The sequence below is a fragment of the Phallusia mammillata genome, chromosome 4 (genome assembly GCF_965637545.1).
Source record: "Phallusia mammillata chromosome 4, kaPhaMamm4.hap1.1, whole genome shotgun sequence".
NCBI classification, from domain to species: domain Eukaryota; kingdom Metazoa; phylum Chordata; class Ascidiacea; order Phlebobranchia; family Ascidiidae; genus Phallusia; species Phallusia mammillata.
The window spans coordinates 12674899-12690590 of NC_137255.1; the positions used below are offsets into that span (position 1 = coordinate 12674899).

Sequence of the window (15692 nt, forward strand, 5' to 3'; positions counted from 1 at the left end):
TTTACAGCGAGTGTAACAAAAAAGTGACTATAAAAAAGCAATTTTGTTAGTCCCAACGTTGTGTTTTTACACAATTGGTTGTTTTCTTGCCAAACCTTCAGGTCATTTAAAAACATTTGTTGTACATTTATACATCCAAACCTGGTTCTCTCAAATAGTTTTAGGTTTGGGATAATTTTTTTTCTTGAACATGTTAATCAGGTTTTACGCCACATTTTCATCAACGGTGACGATTTCCGTTTCCGTCGATCGGTGAATGAGGTTCACACGTTTTACAGTCCCAGTTACTTCCCGGGTGTCAGTCATGCAAGGGTAAAGCCGTGTACGCCAATCAACAAAAGACACTATTATGCAGAATAAAGACATTAACATGTCAAAATCATAAAGTAGTGGACGAAGTGCACTGAACGTTTTTGACAGGACGGTTATTGATAATAAACCACAAATTCCGTCAGTGGCCACTGTAGCAATAGCTGCAATGGTAACCCGGCGAATCAGCATAATTTCCTTTTTATGTGGGCTCGTTATGTCCTTCATAGCCTTGTGGTGTATGTAAAGAGGATATATTAACAACCCTAACAAGATCACCTGGAACGTCACTGTAGACAAAAAAAGAAAAAGACCTGGGAGTTTATTCCATATTGTGCTCCAGTCTACGATGCATCCACGACTTGAGCTTGTGTACTTTCTTGTTGCGATGTAAAGCAAAATTGTAACGACATCAGCGGTGACCATAATAACTATAATTGACCAACTAAGGAAGCGGATAAATTTGTTTACCAAATGTTCCATTACAGGCAACTTATAAAACTTTCGCTGTCTCACCCAAAGTACGAGGTACACGCAGGTTATGACCCCCGAATGAAGAACTGCCTTGAATGGTCGAATAACTGCACATGCTGCAGCGACATTTTGACCGAATGTGATCTCAAATAGTTCACAAATCAAGCGAAGAACCAGCAAAACACTTCCAATTAAGCACAGTTTTCTCATCCAGTCTGCCAAAGCGTCTTTTACATATCTGGACTGCCCTCTTGATCTTGTCAGGCGCAAACTTTCCTTGTTTTTGAGTTTGACTTTATATTCATAAACACTTAAAGAGGCAACAATATAGACTACAGCTGTCAATAGGAGAGAACAAATGACGATAGATCCAACAATATACCCATAATAATCGGAATTGTCTTCAGCTTCATGTAGTGTTTCACCAAAAGTTCCGTTTTCCATCTTTAAATCAACCGAGTTGTGTTATTCTTCTCCTTGTCAACAGGCACAAAACGTTTTTTACTGAGTTTTAAATCTTTTATGTCTGTAATATAGTTTTCGCCACAAATTTATATTACCTCACGTTGGTGACCGTAATCATAGCCACAAAGTACTTGCTGACTAGCATCTAAAATCTATCAACATTATACTGCATGAATGAACGCAACAAGGCTGCGGTAGTTTCCTTGCATCAGAAAGTTGTTTTGGCAGGGACGCGAAATACACAAAAGCTTGTGAGTGGGAACTGTGCTTAGACCATCGTGTTGTGCGTAATGATATCATCGTAAGTTGTGCCAATGTATCATTGGTGATTGTAGAACTACACATTTTTCTGTTGCTGTAAAACTATGCTTTGTGGAAGGCACCCAAGCAGTATATCGAGAAAAAACTTGTTTAGCGATGATATGTCACAACTCACAAACCCCGATATTGAATTTCATTTAACACATCTTCTTGGTGACCAATCTTTTTGTTTACTGCTGTTAACCGTCATCAGTTGCTTCCGGAAAACACCGCCAAGACTAATTATAGCAACCCAGTCATACTAACACGCAACTAAATGACACCCTTTTCCTTACCTAACCCACAACAAAACTAACGTAACACCGATGACTATCGAATCCCCGAGAGTACCATGATTTTTTTAACGTAATACACAGGTGGCACGATCAAGAATCGTCGCTTTTTTAGACGCCTTACTTAACACAGCGTTTTGCAAAGCTTTTAGTACAGGCCAGCAAAAGGAGACCTCTTTGAAATAGAAAATCTTTATTTGAAGGTTTACATTGTAGAGCTGTTTGCCATCGTGAAACCTAAATACAATAAAATCCCAAAGGGTAAAATTGATTGTCGCAAACAAACGCATATTTTTGAATGTGTGTTTTGCACTCGTATTTCCCACGCCATTAGAAATGCATCTATTGTTTAATTTTCCAATTTCTTTTTGCCCAGTTTTTGCAATATATCACAAAAATAATGTATAATATGATCAAAATCGCAAGGTGGGTAACTAGATTGATTGGAACTTGTGTTCTTTCGAAAAACAGCTGTCGTTTAATAATATACTCTACGTGGCGCTAAAAATGCGTAGGCCTATAGGCTATGTTAACACTTAACCTGTGTTTCAAAATAGGCTACGGTATTGAATATAATAAAAACGTGTTTGGACACTTTATACATTTTTCTGAAGAAATGATCTCATACACTTTGTTTATGTAATAATACACATGTCATTCTTTTATGCCACTCGCCATGTTTTTTATGTACAAGTTTTATTTTTATTTCCTTGTCGATTTCGGTCTGAAAAGATGGTCGTGACCACGACAAACGTAAGCTTTGATCACACATGATCGTGCAAACAAAGAAAAATGTTTGTAAAATCGTCGCGATAATTTTCCACAACGACAAAGTGTTTTAAAAACTGTCAACATTATCTTTGATTTAGTTTTCAACTATTGGCTGAAATAATAAGCATCACTGTCTATGAGTTCAATCTTGTAAAATATGCAAATGTGTGTGAACAGTATTACTTTTTAAGCACACGTAAAAAGCAAACCAAGATTTTCGGGTTATAGCAGACGGGCAGAAGTTAACACTTCTGGGTACAGAAATTACAATGTAAAAAGCAATAGATGACGGACAAATTAATGCATTTGAAGTAAATTTGTACACTGTTAGGGTTGGTCTAGAACAGGGGTTCCCAACCTGTGGTACGCGTACCACTAGTGGTTCGACCGATTGATGGACAGTAGACGAAAACCTAAATCTCATTAGGTTTAGTTGTGGTGCTTTAGTTTTATTTCAGTAGGCCAATGTTATTCTTCTGAATAAAATATGATTCGATCAAATGAGTTGTTCTGCAAGAAGTGGTACAGAGCGTCCAAGTGGTACGGGATCGTAAAAAGGTTGGGAACTGCTGGTCTAGAAGTAATGCTCTGGAGATGGCGAACTGAAATTTATCTTGTTTTGGCCACGGAGTTAAAATACGAACAGTATCTTTTTTACTTGTCAAAAAAACATTGCCAACCGGTGTGTACCAACATTTCTTTTGTGGATGGTTGATAAATTGACTTAAATGACCAATTTATTTGTCAGCAAAATAATGTACAAACAATCCTAGGTACAATGAATTGAGCAATACATTTTTTTTTGAATTTTGTACAGCTGTATACATGATGACCAATAATGATAAAAAGGTACACTACATTGCAGTTTCATCTACTCTGTGATTTTCGGTTTCATTCGAACCCAGGCCTGGCCTCATTCGCCTCACAGTCCCAGCCACTTGTGTGCTTTTAGTCAAGCGGGGATAAAGTCGCATGCGCCAATCCTTGAATGAACATATTACGCAGAAAAGCGACACAATCATATCTATGTCAAAAAATATGTGGGTAAGAACACTAAGTGACTGTATAAGCAAAGTGATTGTCATGAGGCCACAAAACAAATCGGTTAGCACTGCGACAACAGCTGCGATGGTGACACGACGAATTAACAAAATGTCTTTTTTATTGGGATTTCCGATGCCTTTCATTGCACGGCGGTGTTTGTAAATGGGGAGTATTAACAAACCCAACAAGATGATCTGAAGTGTTATTGTTGTCACAATTAGCATAAGACCAGGTGCAGCTTTCCACACCAGACTCCAGCCCACGATGCACCCTTGGTTTGAACTTGTGAACCGCACTGCAAAGATGTAAAGCGCAACTCCAACAACAGCCGCAGAAATCATAATTCCTATTATGGCCCAACTTAAAAAACCGGTACATTTGTTCACCAACGGTTTCATTACTTCTGATGTATACAATTTCCGTTGTCGAAGCCATAACACACAGTAGAGGCAGGATAGTTGAACTGTTTGCAGAATAACTTTTATTGGTCGAATAACTGCACATATGACATCCAGATCTTGGCCATATTTGATTTCAATAAATTCGCAAACCAACCGAGGCAGTATAAATATGCAACTAGTTAAACACAGATGTCGCATCCTGTTGGCTGAAATATCTTTTACCAACCCGAACTGCCTTGTACGTATAAGTCGCTTGTTCTTTTTGTTCTTGTGGTTGACTCTGTATTCATAAATGCACAATGCGACAACCATGTATAGGTTGACAATTAAGAGCAGAGAGCAGATGACGTAGGACAATATCGCTTGTCTTGAATAATCTTTGTTATTCTTTGTCAGTTCTGTGGTTTTGTTAAATTCTTCTCTATTCATCTCAATAATCCTTTTTAGAAGTTTACAGCAGGTATATACGGGGTATTAACGATAAGTTATGTACAGTGAAACAAGTACCCAGCAGTAAGCAGTTGATATAAACCACCACGTCACTCCAACATGGTTTGATGCACGAATTTGCTGTTGTAACTTAAAAAATCTGGATTAGAAGATGTAGATTGTAGAAAATGCAGTTTTCTGTACGGATTGGCAAAAATTTGCATTAACCGAAGCGTTTTGTTAAGAAGTTTTATTCGAATTGGGCAAAGATCTGGAAAAAAAGAATCCGGTTTAACCGAAGTTTGCTGTATTTCTAAAATATATAAAGTAAAAAAAGACGAACTTTAGTAAAAAAGGTTATCTATTCCCGAACGCCAAACAGTTGTTGTGGTTTAAAGGAAAACAGAAAGATTTTTGTAAGAATAACGTTTCTACTGTCACGTTTTTGTTTATGGAACTTTATCCATCAAGTGAGACATCGGAAACCGAAGGCAAGTTGCTTCATAAACGCGATGAGTTACTGTCCTTTCTGATTTTTCCAGGGATCGTCTTAAAACCCATTTCATCGATCATGCATAAACCAGCCGGATATTCTGGAGTTCAGGCAAACTCTGTATGTGTTCTGATTTAATTGTGCTAAATATGCCAAATAGCCTGTATTGATTGCACAGTTGCGGATTTTTTTTATTAAAAAAATCCTTAGCGGTTACTCTTAAACTGGGATGTTTGCTTCGTTTGTTTAAAAGTTTACCAACTTGTGCAAACGTGTATTTAAACTCACTGCATGTCACTCTGCGCACGGTGTTACAAGACTATAGGGCTCAAGCAACTTGTCTTTTAAAAAAGCGTGATGTTACCAATCAAAATCTAATTTTAATCATCAAGCAAAAATTTTTTTTAACACGCCAGAGCTCAAAGCTAATATCTAACTGCCGGCTGAAATGTCAGTTTTTCCCCACCAATTTTTAAGTAACACATCATACTTAAATTTTTCGGCGTATTATGAAATCATGAACACAAAATCACTGCCCATATACCCTCTGTCTTCATTATTACCAAATATGCGACTGGTATACCAGCTCCAAACAAAAACCGACCACAATTATGGTTTCACTTCCTTGAAATCACGTGTGAAGTTTTATTCAATGTTTAACATAAACCTTTTGTGAAGCAATTTTTGTGACCTCAGGTGCGAAAGTTCACAAATCTCCAGAATGACTTTCACTCATACATCTTCCATTCTCTTTTTGAGGCTTTTTCGCAGCCAAAAAAATCGTGCATTTTTATTTTAAGAACTATAATGACATAGGTTTTAATAAATGGACTGCAATGTTTGTTTGACTCCAACTTTATAATTATTGACCCCTATCAGATTGGAAGTCCGTTTTCAGTGGGTTTAATCTTCCGGTAATAAAAATCGGCCAGATATTTTCGGTTGTTTTTTGTCAAACCTTAGCTGCACTCCAAAAACAACCTATGTAATTTGCAGACAACACGGTTGGTGTTTTGTAAAGACGATAATTTGCTAATTAATTACTCATTCATTGATTGGATGTTAAACTGTAGATGTAGAGGTTTATTTTATACATAAATAAGTTCGGACCAAATTTCAAAAAAGTTTGGGCCAAAACCAAAACCAAAATTTCCCAAAAGGCATCTTCGACCGCAATAATTCGAATTTCCAGCCCATTACTAGTGGTCAATTACAAATCAGTGCAGGATGTGGATACTGTTGTTGCTATGATAAAATAAGATAAATAACATTGCCTGACTTTCGGTTGTGAATCCCGTTATTGTACTTTAAAGCTTATTGCGAAAACTAGCTAGTGTTTTTTGCTGATGTGAGGCTTACCATATTTGGAAAGTCACTTGCCGATAATTTAGCGCTTGGCAAACAACAAGTGTGAAGTTCAGCTTTGGCACATAAAACACGGAATATTGATTTGATCAAAGACCTACAGATCCTCATGAAAGTTAGTGTTATTTTCATTTTAAACTTTTGGCTTTAACTATTTCATATTCGAATTATTTCATCGACAAGATGGTCTCCATGCACAAAGTAAAATACAATTTATGTTCGATTTTTCGGCAGTACCCAATCGTTTACGGTTTTCAAAAGTCTGTTGAAGTATAAAAGGCAAACCATAAGTTTGTTCGTGTAGTTTCCATGTTGTGTACGGCACTTTTTGCTCTTACTGCAAAATCATGTTCCTTTTCCTAAAATGTGGAAAATAATGGCTCGGAATATCTATAGCATTTAGCTTATTGTGTGAACCAAATGGGGGCGCTGCTGAGCAAAGCAGCTTTGAAAGATAAAAGTGAAAAACGTAAAGTTTTGTTGTTACTCACAGATAAGCCGCATGCACGCGATTGCACTGGGCATATTTGTGCGCTAGTGTTTCTGGAATGTTGTTGATACGCAGACTTGCCTAATTAGTGCGTTTTCACGTTTTCTGACAGCTGTATAGCAACTACCTCAACGAATTTTCCCACCAAGTTGCAGAATGTCCACAACGCAAAGTTACAACTTTACGACTTCAGGTGCAAGTAATGCTAGTCATTATGACTTGACAAGATTTGTAGTCCTTGAAACTACAGTCTCAATTTTCACTCTTATCGATGCTTACATCATTTTGTCTTTTCTGGTGTATGAATCCAAAAGACCGAAACGAAGCCGGGTTAGGTCGACAAGAAAATTGAAAGCCAAAGGACAGATTTCAACTAGCACGTATGGAAAGTTGATGCGATTGGAAACTTTGTTAGCAGCATTTTTTCTTTTATTACGATATATTTGTGAACATTACGAGTTATTATCTCAATACGTTGGTTCGACTTCGTATGATTACTGCGATCTGGTGATGAAGCTAAAAATCGTACTTTCCGCGATTTGCCTCTCGCTAGTTTACGGATTTTTGTGGACTCGTCAAAACTTTTTTTACTCCGACAAATCCATGAAGCATTTGTCATCATGTACAACGAAGATAGTCAGCTCACTGTCCTTGATTTTTATGTTTTTTGCTGAAATCGTCTGCACCATCTTGTTCACCGTAACGCGATTTTATGTGATGACTCCCACTGGTTGTTTACTGACGCGGAGCACAATCCCAGATTACATCGCCTGGGTATGCCTCACTATTTCTACCGTTGTTTTCCAGGGCTTATTGTTTGGACTGTTTATTTACCCAATTCTACAGCATCGTAACGTGATGAACTCAAACACAGCTCGAACCAAGAACTTTATGCCTCTTATTAAAAGGGCCACTGTGTCAGCAGCAGTTTGTATTTTGTCCGATATTTTAGGATCACTTCTCATCCTTTTGGTCAAAGACAGTCACAACATCGTACCTACACTGGTGTACGACTTCAGCATCCTGATTAATGTGATAAGTTTGATCGGTTCGTTTCGCGACTGGCGCCCACGGGTATGTGCATTTAGTGTTTGTGCAACAGATTGGGTACGAAAATCTGGTGACATCTCGGACTGTGAAACCTCGGGTTGGAGGCGTTCAACTTTTAACAGAAGTGTATCAAGACCAGCAGAAACTGTTCCTGATACAACTGTGTGGTCAATTACAAGTTCTCAGAAGTCAAACCAGTCAAATGAACAACAACCCAATGGGGTTTACAGCAATTTTTCAAACGTCGACGAACAGTTGTGATATTTGGTTTTATCTTTTATATTGTACAAAAACATTTTGTACTATTTTTCGATTCTAACGCATATTGCACAATATAAGCTTAGTTACTTTGCCTATTTTGTGTCTAAACGTTTTTCAGAAGCAAATTTGACAATGTACTAACAAATGTGGTCGCTCTACACCAAATGTTATGATTTAATAACAACAGGGCGAGACAATAGCCTACATTGGATATTGAGTAATGATTAACAGACAGGTATCGCATGTTAACACCCGCATAGTTGTTGATTGTGGACGGTCGGTGATCCATCACAGTGTGACATGCAAACAAAGACGTCAAATCTGATCCGTGTTTGTTAATATGTGGGTTGGCGACTTGATGACAGGCACATTTCCGCTCTTCCACTTCTTATTCACCCGAACAGATTTGAAAAGAATATGTGCGTGCTCAGTGCGTCGAGTTTTAGATTCAAACAGCAACATTTGTTTGACAAGAATTTCCGGGACCGTGACTGTTGTCTCTTATATAAAGGTCCCTTCCGATGCTAACATATGCTTTACTAAAATACACAAATGGAGTAACGTGTGTAACGCTCACTATTTTTAACACCTTCTTATACCCAATAACTGACAACGTACCCCAGAACTTTTTAACGATTAAACGCAATTACAGTTTTCATGGGATATCTGACAAGATTTTTTAGTTCAGAACAATTAAGTAAAAAGTTACAGAATCTTCGACGACAAACTGTGACAACCTCGCTAACAAGCATCCCATAGTGCTTACCCCAACAAATACATATTTAGATGTATAACTCCATAAGCATGCGGGTTTTCGTTTGTGAAGAGATATATTTTATTTGAATTATGTGCAGTAACCTTATGTCGATCAATATAGTGCAAGACGAACAACAGTAATTACAAGTAACTTTACAAAACAAGGGGTTCAAAAATGATAAAAAAATGCTCATGTAGAGCACCGCTCCATTTAATGAGAAAAACAAATCAGGTGAAGAAAGATAAATTTCAAATACTAATAAATTTCTACAGCAGGCATGTTCACAAGTGTTCTAATCTTAAATCTCCAATGAAAAGTCTTTGATGCTTTAACAGAAAAGATTGAACACGGAAAAATACATAATCAACAGAAGAGAAACAACGCAATGTCCTTGTGCAAAAATTCGAAAGGTCCACAATGAACAAACCAACATAATCTATGCAGAGCTAAATAGGCAGGGAAGCACAATTTATTACACATTTTACACTGCATGGTTAAATACCAGCTAGCGCCGACGGTTATTGCAAATCAAGTCATGGTGGTCACTACTACACACTACTGTCTGTGGTACTGCACGTGGTTGTGGGGATTGATGATGTTCAATCGCTGTTGCTTGCGACGTTGTTCTGTCACCTGATCTTGTAGGTCCTGCATATTTTTTAACATAGATATAAATATAAAAATCGGTAGTGTATGGAATTATACAAAAACAATGAGCTGTCAATAACGCCAAAAAACATTTTAGTGTTTTTTTGCGGCATCCGTAGTAATTTAATTGGAGTCTTTGTAGAGGGTTATTCGGCATCGCAGCGTCATGTTTCTCATTTGAAACGAACCCGCACGCTTTTAGCATAATCAAATACCAAATCAGTTTTGTACATATTTTGACATATCCTCATGTGAATTAAAGCATAACGTGTGAAGAGTATGCACATTTTTGGCCATCTTTTACACACGTACATGTCATAAATATCTCGCAACATCACATGCAATGTTATATGTCAGGTTTATTTGCACATACAAAGTGCATCACTTTCGTTGCCATAAACAGGGGTATATACAGCTATTTCCTATTGACTCGACATTTATAATGTATTATTTACAATTCACTGTTCACTTTGTGGTTTACTAGGTGTTGGGAGTCGGCAATTACAAAATGTAGCAATAAATATAAACTTGCCTGCAGTTGTCTGGAGAGTGTGTGGACCAAATTTGAAGTGCTGTCAAGTTGGAGAAGCAAACTCCGCATGTCGTTATTTTCCACAGCTTCATCGTCAGCGGCAAGTGACATCGCCTGCATCCGAGGAAACCATTCCAGTTTTCCGAACTAAAAATTAAAACGAAACAAGGTAAGTTGCAAAGCTGACAACCAATATGATTGATGAATTCATTATTCATGCAGATACAAATTGCCGTCACAAAATACCATACACTCAGTTATTATTTTATCTGCAACACTTGCACCACAAAATCCGCAAAACTACCACGTACGACCCAACAAGTCAAGATGACGATTCGTGTGTGAGCATAACATAACAATAATCGCATTAGCAAAGCAGATCGGTTAAAACGCGTCGCTGCCATGAAACTCACCTTGACTTGGTTGTAGACGTAACTTTCCGGACCTGTAAACTCTGTCGAATCTTTTACTTTGACAAGCACGATAAAGTAGAGATAGTGCCACATGTTGTGTTCTTCCTTCACGTGCGTTTCGAACGACACAGTTTTGTTGTCAAATGATTTCCTTTCCAACCCTGTAGAAGATTACATAAACAATTGCCCCGTGTTACACGTATTTATTGCAGGTGTTTTTCGTTTTTACCGACTTTTTCAACGTTTTGTTTGATTTTACCTGATAGATTTTTCAAGGTTACTCAAATTTCTGTATAGTAAATCCACTACATCTAACCACAAGAAAAACATACCACATATGAAGCATGTGTTTTTCAAGATATCGTCCTTCTGTTGCTTCTCAGAACGCAAATCAGCAAAAGTGTCGATAATTACACCGAAGATTAGGTTGAGAACAATAATAATGAGGATAAAGAAAAACAACAGATCGTAAACCACCCTTCCCATAAAAAGAAGACCTTCCTGTAAAAGAAATGTAACGAATGTCCACATAATGAACTTAAATAAAAATCCTAAACTTTATTGGAAAAAGAACGCGAAGTGGTAAAAATGTGTGCATCAAATTTTTTTTACAGTAAAAATTTAACCGAAGTTACTAGGGATGTGCCAAAATTGCAAATGTTCTGTTTGGTCGAGCACCGAGCATCTCACGTTAATGCTCGGTGCTCGGCCGAGCACGCTCGGTGCATTATGACGTCACAAAAAAATCCCCTTTCTACGTTTTAGCTCTGCAAGGCCTCTTACGTCACCAGCGGTGTATTAAGCTGTTACAGGCCTCAAAAGTACACGTTTTTCCACAATCTAATACATTTGAAAAATAATTTGTTTTTGTTCATAGACACCCTTTCGAACACTAGTTACCTATGTTAGCAGGGCATGAATATGCAAATTTAATGCTCGGGTCAGTTTGTGCAACTGCTCGGCCGAGCACCGAGCATAAAAAAAAAGCGATGCTCGGTACCGAGTACTCGGGTTCTGGCTCGGCTCGGCGCATCCCTAGAAGTTATCACAATCTGCTTTTAGTTCCCAAAACAAGTGATAACAGCTCCGATATTTACTGACCGATTGTGATGGTTTTCGAAGAATGTCACCAATCCCACCACCGTTCCGCAGCCCCTCATTCAGTGTGGTAATAATGCACATGAGCAGGGATTCGCAGTGATTCTCCTCCACAGATTCGCTTCCATCACATAAATACCTTTCCAGCACCTCACTCGACACACGGGACGCGAAATCCGATGTGTTTTGTTGTGTTTCATTCACGGGAAGACTCCATAGATTTGCTACTGTGATTAAACATACAGGGTATAAGCCATGGAAAATATAGGTAGACAGCACATACATTGATCTGATTTAAAATTGGGTAGACGAATAACTTAAAACGTTTCAAAACGGTCATATTTGCATTGAATTATAGAACTTACATTGCAAATATGTCTACAGGCTTTAAAAAAAAACAGATTAAAATATGGCTGGATCCACTTCAACACAGCTTGGGGGACGTTTTTCATATGGTTGCTTCCTATATTTTCTAAATTTACAAACTTGCTTGAGGTATAACTTTGTAACTTCACTAACCGATTTTTTGAAAAAAACTTCTCTGCTGTTTGTACACACGTAAATAACAGAAAAAGCAAATTGGCGCATTCAGTTTTGACTGATTTGTCACGGAAGTAACGTCACTACATGAAACAAGTGCTTTTGTAAACACATCGATCACGATGTTTAATCAAAGGATGCTGAAAGTTAACGTCCCAACCCGTATTGTTGCAACTTCCATCATCTTGTTGACAAACTTGTGCGTTTCGAATCTGTGTGTCCAACTTCTCCTTGAGAGCTCTCAGTTTGTCGGGGTCATCCGTTACGCAACGCGGGTTCACGCTTACCTTGAAGTCTTGTTTCAGGAAGAGATAGCCGACAATGCTGCAAGGATAATAGATAAGTTAGTTATATAACAGATCCAGGGTTGTCATGAAATTAATAAAATATGAAAGCAAACGGAATACATCTCGGATCAAGCCTATCATTTTCCAAGCCATTTGGTATTTGGTCAACACAACGAACGTTTCGACAAACAAAGACACACAGCAATATGTTTTGATTCACAGTACTTGGTCGAAAACGTGATGGAAAATGTGCCCTAAAAATGCGAAACGTGCCAATGGTACTTAATTCAGTCGCATTTTATCTCGAAGCTGGCTTCCTAATACTCACGGGCCTAACAAACGCGGTGTGCATTTACGATTTCAACAATGTCCCTGTCTAAACGTTACAAATTGAGAGGTCAAATGCGAAAGTATTCCCATTCGACAAATGCCAAAGCTAAGGATCACGTGATCACTTGATCACGATTACTAAAGGTTGTCCGTAAATATTGTGGCGAAACGTGCACAGACGGAGTGACATTGTAAGGTGTGTCGTTATATGCAGCATGCAGATTTTATAGAAGAAGAAAGAGGGCAGAAGAAAGGTTGGCGTGGTTGGTTGTAGTGATGCAGCAAATATTGGGCAATGTTTTGGTTTTAACCCAAACTACTTCAAATACAGCCGAAATTTCTTTAACACGTGAAATCAATTCATAAAGTTTTGCGACCAGGAAATAAAATTTAACTGTCCAACTATTTAATGTACCGTGTCACGTTCTCGGTCAACAATAAGATTTTTGTGCGGCTTGTTTAACACAAAATGTGTGTGGTAGTGTCGCAAATGAGTTTATTTGCATTAGCACGCTATGACTATTTCACATCTATTAAGTTTTATGGTTCCGCTTCGGCCGAATAATCGTTTTTGGCACGAATCTTGTAAGACAGGTTCGGTGCATAGCTAGTTGAGTGTTATATACATTTTACCTGAATATGTAGACAAGTATTAAAGCCAGCATCGCAGTGAGAAGTAGAGAACGAACATTCCTCGTTACACTTCGAATCACATTCAACAAAGTTTCCTCCCCATAAATCAAGTCGAAAAACTGAAAACGAAATGTTTGTGTAATTATATATTGAACTAACCAATAAACATTTAAGCAAAATTTTGTTGTACTTTACACCTACAACAACATAACAAACGTAAAACTTGGTTACTATGTATATCGTGTGTAATTTCTACATCCAACCCAATAGGTGGTCGTCTTATCCCGTTTTCAAAACTGTAAAAAAACATTTCAGGATAATATATTGCATTTACCAAAATACTGTAACACAGTTCGTCCCAGAATAATCCCATAAAACAGAACATTATGTGGAAGACGTGAAGAATGAACTGGGATTCGAACAGCATTTGAAATATTCCTTTGTCTTTCATTCCCTTATTACCGATGTAACTCAAGAGATAGATGAAACGATTCAGCAGCTGAATAAAATAAATAGGGATTTATAAACTTGTCCATTCTTTCCCACCTGTACTAAAATGTAGTTTGACGAAATATAAAAAATAAACAGATCCATTCGTACTTATCTTAACATGGATAAGGGTATCTTACGTTTAGAACTCCAAGCATGAGAAGAGCGTTCTGCACACCAACCCAGAATATTGTTTTCACCATGACGCATAGCGCCAGACATCTGACAGCAAATGGATTTGAGATGGCAGCAAGTGAAACCAACATGATGGGCCACAACAAAAGATGGACCTTATCACTCCAAGCTAAAAGTGAGTTATATGTTGAATGCTGTAATTATGTGACACGCAAGGACGGATATTCATACACCAACCTTTGTAGTCGACAATTTTGAATGGATAAAACAAAGCCACAAGCAGGTTGACAATAATGATGAAATTTGTTGAGATTGTGCTCCACAGCGAGATGTGACGACTGAACCAATAAAGACTCTTGAATTCTTAAAAAATAAACTTTATTGCGTAAAAATCATAGGAAAATAATGTCAAGCCAAGCTTTTAGACCCCCTATAGTTCTTAGACGAGTTCTGCGTCAATTTCTACAAATAACTTCAACTGTATCGAGTCACACATGAATAAATTACGTTAATACCTCTCATTTTTTTCTGCCACACCATCTCCCTGTACATATCCTCAACTTGTGAAAAGAAGTTGCCCACTTTACTTCCCTGGTCGTCTCTGTCGGTTGTGTTCCAAATTCTATCCATCGTTTCACGGGTCAAATAACTGCACACATGAGGCACGGGAAAGACAATTTGCTCCATGGTTCGGTCCGCTCGCACAATCTAGAGATTAAACTCAATATTTTATTTCGTTGGCATAAAAAAAATTAAATTGTCCCAATCTTGCACAGCTAATACAACTAAATCGAAACAATGGCTAGAATATCGGAACTACGATTTGACTTGTTTGTACAATAGGGTTATCTTGACAAGACACCTGCCACCAGATATGACTTATCGCTTACTCATTTATCCTAAGCATGGTGGGGATTGGAATGTTTGGCAACAAACATTATGTGAAGGAAAGGTGATGGATATGCTTACCAGACAAAAAAGTGGCAAGACAATTTTGCTAACCTACACGCCGCACTTTCACGAGAACTATTCGTTTCTGTTGGGCAATAACATAAAGCGAGATGTTTCGCTGAGTCAATGCTGAATGTATAATGTCAGTAAACATTACTCCACGCTTGCAACCTATCATGCGGTAACTCGTAAACACTGCTTACAATCAATCCGTGACTCATAACGCGCTACGACGCCAACGGAAATCCCCTCCGCAATCGAGAAAGCAAAGGAAACCGTCAACGTTTTGATTGCGTCATAACTCATAACCCCTATGACATCAGACGTACCTCGATCTGCGCGGTGTGTTTCTTGTAATACTGCAGCGCCTCTGTGCCGGAGAGTGAGTTGTCAGGTCTGAGAGCTTGTGCGAGAGCCTGGTTGTGTTTTGCGAGCTGATGAGCAAGGATGTAGATGTTGTGGCCGACAGCTCGTGGTGACCCGTCTCCTGTCATGTCAAGCTGCGAACTTTCCTCCGATTCCTGTTCGTTGTTTGCTGAACTTTCACCATCTGCCAACCCTTCCTCCTCCGCCATTCGTTGACCCTGCAAACAATCGTGACGTCTCAATGTTAAACAACTCTTGAGTTTTTATTGCAAACTAAACAACCATCAAGATTTTGACAAAGAACACGTTTAAGCAAAGTTTTACTGGACAGAAACCGCCAGTTGTATGGTATATCATATATGTACCTT

At 38.2% G+C, this 15692-nt stretch overlaps 4 protein-coding genes across 4 annotated transcripts in view; 1 reads left to right on the forward strand and 3 right to left on the reverse strand.

Annotated features, from left to right (window-relative positions):
• Window positions 1-5: 5 nt before the first annotated feature.
• On the reverse strand, window positions 6-1227 carry LOC145223472 (uncharacterized). The gene has a single exon (XM_080089889.1). The coding sequence runs from the start codon at window positions 1225-1227 to the stop codon at window positions 205-207; it is 1023 nt and encodes a 340-aa protein (XP_079946015.1). The 3' UTR covers window positions 6-204.
• Window positions 1228-3466: 2239 nt separating this feature from the next.
• LOC145223473 (uncharacterized) lies at window positions 3467-4486 on the reverse strand. Its single transcript, XM_080089890.1, has one exon. It carries the CDS (start codon window positions 4484-4486, stop codon window positions 3467-3469), a length of 1020 nt encoding a protein of 339 aa, XP_079946016.1.
• A 2387-nt stretch (window positions 4487-6873) lies between these two features.
• Window positions 6874-8476, forward strand: LOC145224386 (uncharacterized). Its single transcript, XM_080090882.1, has one exon. It carries the CDS (start codon window positions 6991-6993, stop codon window positions 8143-8145), a length of 1155 nt encoding a protein of 384 aa, XP_079947008.1. The 5' UTR covers window positions 6874-6990; the 3' UTR covers window positions 8146-8476.
• Window positions 8477-8956: 480 nt separating this feature from the next.
• Window positions 8957-15692, reverse strand: part of LOC145225478 (inositol 1,4,5-trisphosphate-gated calcium channel ITPR1-like) — a 33284-nt gene continuing 26548 nt past the window's right edge. Inside the window, exons 50-61 of the mRNA XM_080092187.1 lie at window positions 15288-15542; window positions 14523-14715; window positions 14245-14370; window positions 14013-14176; window positions 13718-13882; window positions 13384-13502; window positions 12294-12457; window positions 11597-11820; window positions 10828-10996; window positions 10496-10656; window positions 10083-10229; window positions 8957-9550 (exon numbers count right to left, since the gene is read on the reverse strand). Coding sequence (XP_079948313.1) covers window positions 9458-9550; window positions 10083-10229; window positions 10496-10656; window positions 10828-10996; window positions 11597-11820; window positions 12294-12457; window positions 13384-13502; window positions 13718-13882; window positions 14013-14176; window positions 14245-14370; window positions 14523-14715; window positions 15288-15542 — 1980 coding nt within the window. The 3' untranslated portion in view covers window positions 8957-9457. The remainder of the gene's footprint in view (window positions 9551-10082; window positions 10230-10495; window positions 10657-10827; window positions 10997-11596; window positions 11821-12293; window positions 12458-13383; window positions 13503-13717; window positions 13883-14012; window positions 14177-14244; window positions 14371-14522; window positions 14716-15287; window positions 15543-15692) is intronic.

Bases quoted from the DNA above. Each gene is read 5' to 3' on its own strand.
- LOC145223472 (XM_080089889.1), bottom strand. From the start codon at position 1,227: ATGGAAAACGGAACTTTTGGTGAAACACTACATGAAGCTGAAGACAAT.
- LOC145223473 (XM_080089890.1), bottom strand. From the start codon at position 4,486: ATGAATAGAGAAGAATTTAACAAAACCACAGAACTGACAAAGAATAAC.
- LOC145224386 (XM_080090882.1), top strand. From the start codon at position 6,991: ATGTCCACAACGCAAAGTTACAACTTTACGACTTCAGGTGCAAGTAAT.